General features: G+C 30.1%; 1 protein-coding gene across 1 annotated transcript in view; it reads left to right on the top strand.

Annotated features, from left to right (window-relative positions):
* Window positions 1–3159, top strand: part of LOC106687201 (UDP-glycosyltransferase UGT4) — a 7149-nt gene that overhangs the window by 2008 nt on the left and 1982 nt on the right. The window contains exons 2-4 of the mRNA XM_014430939.3: window positions 992–1235; window positions 1413–1840; window positions 1923–2111. Coding sequence (XP_014286425.1) covers window positions 1004–1235; window positions 1413–1840; window positions 1923–2111 — 849 coding nt within the window. The 5' untranslated portion in view covers window positions 992–1003. The remainder of the gene's footprint in view (window positions 1–991; window positions 1236–1412; window positions 1841–1922; window positions 2112–3159) is intronic.

Here is a 3159-nt window from a genome sequence, read left to right as displayed (position 1 = left end):
TAAAGTAAGTACAAAAAACAAAATTTAGGAGGAAATACATTTGAATTGTTAGAGAGGTTTAATTATTTAGTGTCTAAAGTAAGTACAAAAAACAAAATTGATGAGGAAATGGCTAAGAATGGTTGTTATTTTTCAGTTTCCAAATTGCCTAACTCACCATTGATCCATAAATATGGTAAATATAATTCAGGTTATCAAAATAATCAACTGTTAAAATATATATGTATTTAATGTAATGGTTATATCAACCATGTAAGGCTCACCAAGCTGATCAGGTATAAAATAAAAAAAAAGGTTATAGCATTGAGGCAAATAAGACAGGCCTATGAGATTGTGGGGCTTAATAAAAAAAACAGATCCCTTGACACCGAATGAATGGTAAAATGAGGGGTATACTGAAACTTAGATGGGAGGATAACCACTAGACTGATCTGGTAGATTTAGGTTTGGAAGATCATCACTCTATGTAGACAGCAATTGGTGGTATGATCTTTAAACTTTCTGGTCTGCTAAGCTTTTATTATTAGAATATTTATCTACAAATATACAATTTAATGAAAATACTCGTACATAATTTAAGCATTTGCTTTTTTAACTAATAAGTTTAAGAGTTTTCTCAATATCAAACAGATCAAAATTACATCTTGGAGGACAAATAAGAACAAATGACATTGCCCTCTAAATATGCTGGTTGCAATCCTATAGATGCATCTGGATTCAATCACTACAATTCAATTTCTAAAGACTTATGAGGCAATCACAAATAGGTTCTTGGTCTTCTATACCTGTGACAAAATTAACAATATATTTCTCACAGGCTCAATCAGTTGTTCTTTCACTGATACCAGAACAAAATATTCCTTAAAAGCATTATTTCTTACTTTCTCCTTCCTCGGTGTTCAAGTAAATCTGCCGTCTTTCTTAGTTCATAGAGAAGATTTTAAGAATTTTGGACAGTAAAAAAAATAATATAAAATCGATTTTGTTTCAGATTAAGTGCAAGATGAAGTTGATTTTAATTACTCTTCTCTGCACAGCAGCTGCAGCCTGTGGATCAAATATATTAGTTGTGATGCCATTTCCTACATACAGCCACATGAATGCTTTCCTTCCAATAATAAAAGAATTAGCAAACAGGGGTCACAATGTGACTACAGTCAGCCCCTACCCTCTCAAGAAACCGATTCCCAATTACAGAGATATAATTTTGACAGATACAAAGGAAAAAATTATGCGTAAGTTAATAGTTTTAATTAAACAAAAATTTAATTTTATGATAAAATAAAATTTAATCAATAGAATATATAAATCAAAAGATTTTCATCAATAGTGTTATAAGAAAACCTCCTTTTTAATTTTATTATGTGTGTGTAATTATTTCATATAGTATTTATTTATTGTATATTTTTTAGATCCACCAGGAGGTGATTCTAATAAGGGTGGAATGAATCTAAGAGCATTATCCGGCTTCACCTCGATGTTTATTGGTTTATGGGCATTGTGCCCTCTATTTTTAGATGCTATCTTCGAGTTACCAGAATTTCAAGAATTTCTCAATGATAAAGATTTAAAATTCGATTTAGTAATATTAGAACCATTTTTCTGTCAACAACCTTTTCTGGCATTTGGCCATAAGTATGGTGCGCCAGTTGTATCAATGGTGAGCAGTAGTATGTCTCCCAGAATCTCAGCAGCAGCAGGAAACTCTCATCCGCTCGCATACATCCCTAATTTGAAATTGAAATTCACAGATCATATGACATTTTGGGAAAGAGCCCAGAATGCTTTTGTTGGGATAGTGGAATTGTTTGTAGATGATTACTATGGAAATAAATTATCGGTGAATATTAATAAATGAAATAGAAATTATGTACTATAATCAAAAGTATATAATTGATTTTTTTTTTTTAATGGCATTACAGGAAAAATATGGAAAAGAATTCAGCAAATATACAGGATTCGAAAATTTACCATCAATATCCAAAATGCAGAACAACATTTCTTTATTTTTAGTTGACAATGACTTTTCGTTCAGTCACCCTCGTCCTTATCTTCCTAACATTGTCGAATTTGGTGGACTTTCAGTTAAAAGTGGAGGTGAAATGCCTGCAGTAAGTAACAAAATGTTTGTGATAACTCATATTTTACATTCACAAAAATAGAAGAGTAATTTATTTGATTGTTCAACAAATAAAAATTAACTCAATATGTTTAAATGAGTATTAATAATTTCAATGTCATTATATAAACTAGGAAGTTTGGTCATACAAAACAATTTTTTCTATCACTCTTTCCATTAGCTATATTTATAAGCTCAAGGGCGTACCTAGGATCGAAACTCGGGGGTGGGGGAGCCATAATCAATCAGGTTGTTAATTTACAGGCTAATGAAACCAAAATTTTAAGAAAATTATGTATAATTTCGCAGTGTTTTAATTATCAAGGTCATGTTACTTATCCTCTCAGATTTCGATGGCATTGGGTATGATTTATCCTGTAGATCAGATTATATCCTAAATTTTATTGTCCTAACTCAATTATTTTCTGTTTTAGAGCCACCCTAATGTATGATAAAACCAATTGAGTATCTTTGAAGCTCTTGGAGAAACTTGCTCACCCAACAGAAAACAAATTTACTATTGCTATTTACTAACCAAATTGTATAAAACTTTTATGAAAGAAAATCAGTGTATGGCACACCAAAAATTATGCATTTAGTTATGATTTTTTAAAAACTAAAATATAAGATTTTAGAAAAAAAACATTATGAACAAACGGTAATATTTTTTTGGGGAGAGGGGAGGGGAATTTTGGTGTTTCATAAATTTATTAGTTTTCTTTCTCAAATTTGTATAGTTTGTTGTATATAGCTTGAAATCAAGGTAGTACTGCTACTGTAACAACAATTTGTTTCTGTTGGTCAGGCAAGTTTCTCCTTATAATCTTATCTTTTGTGACAAAGTATACCAAATTTCATCAAATCTGAAATAATTGGTGACATTTTTCAAAATTTCAGGATGACTTACTATGTAAAAAAAATCAAATTGTAATATTCTGTGATATAAGCTTAAATAAATATATATATGGAATCATAAAAGAATGCTATCAATCATCTTTTCTCAGAAAATATCAGGTTTACGAAAAATTAAAAAATAAAAC

The sequence above is a fragment of the Halyomorpha halys genome, unplaced genomic scaffold (genome assembly GCF_000696795.3).
Source record: "Halyomorpha halys isolate HHAL.00 unplaced genomic scaffold, Hhal_1.1 Scaffold926.1, whole genome shotgun sequence".
NCBI lineage: Eukaryota > Metazoa > Arthropoda > Insecta > Hemiptera > Pentatomidae > Halyomorpha > Halyomorpha halys.
Note: the sequence above shows the minus strand (reverse complement) of the source record. Positions and strands in the feature narration are given on the sequence as shown.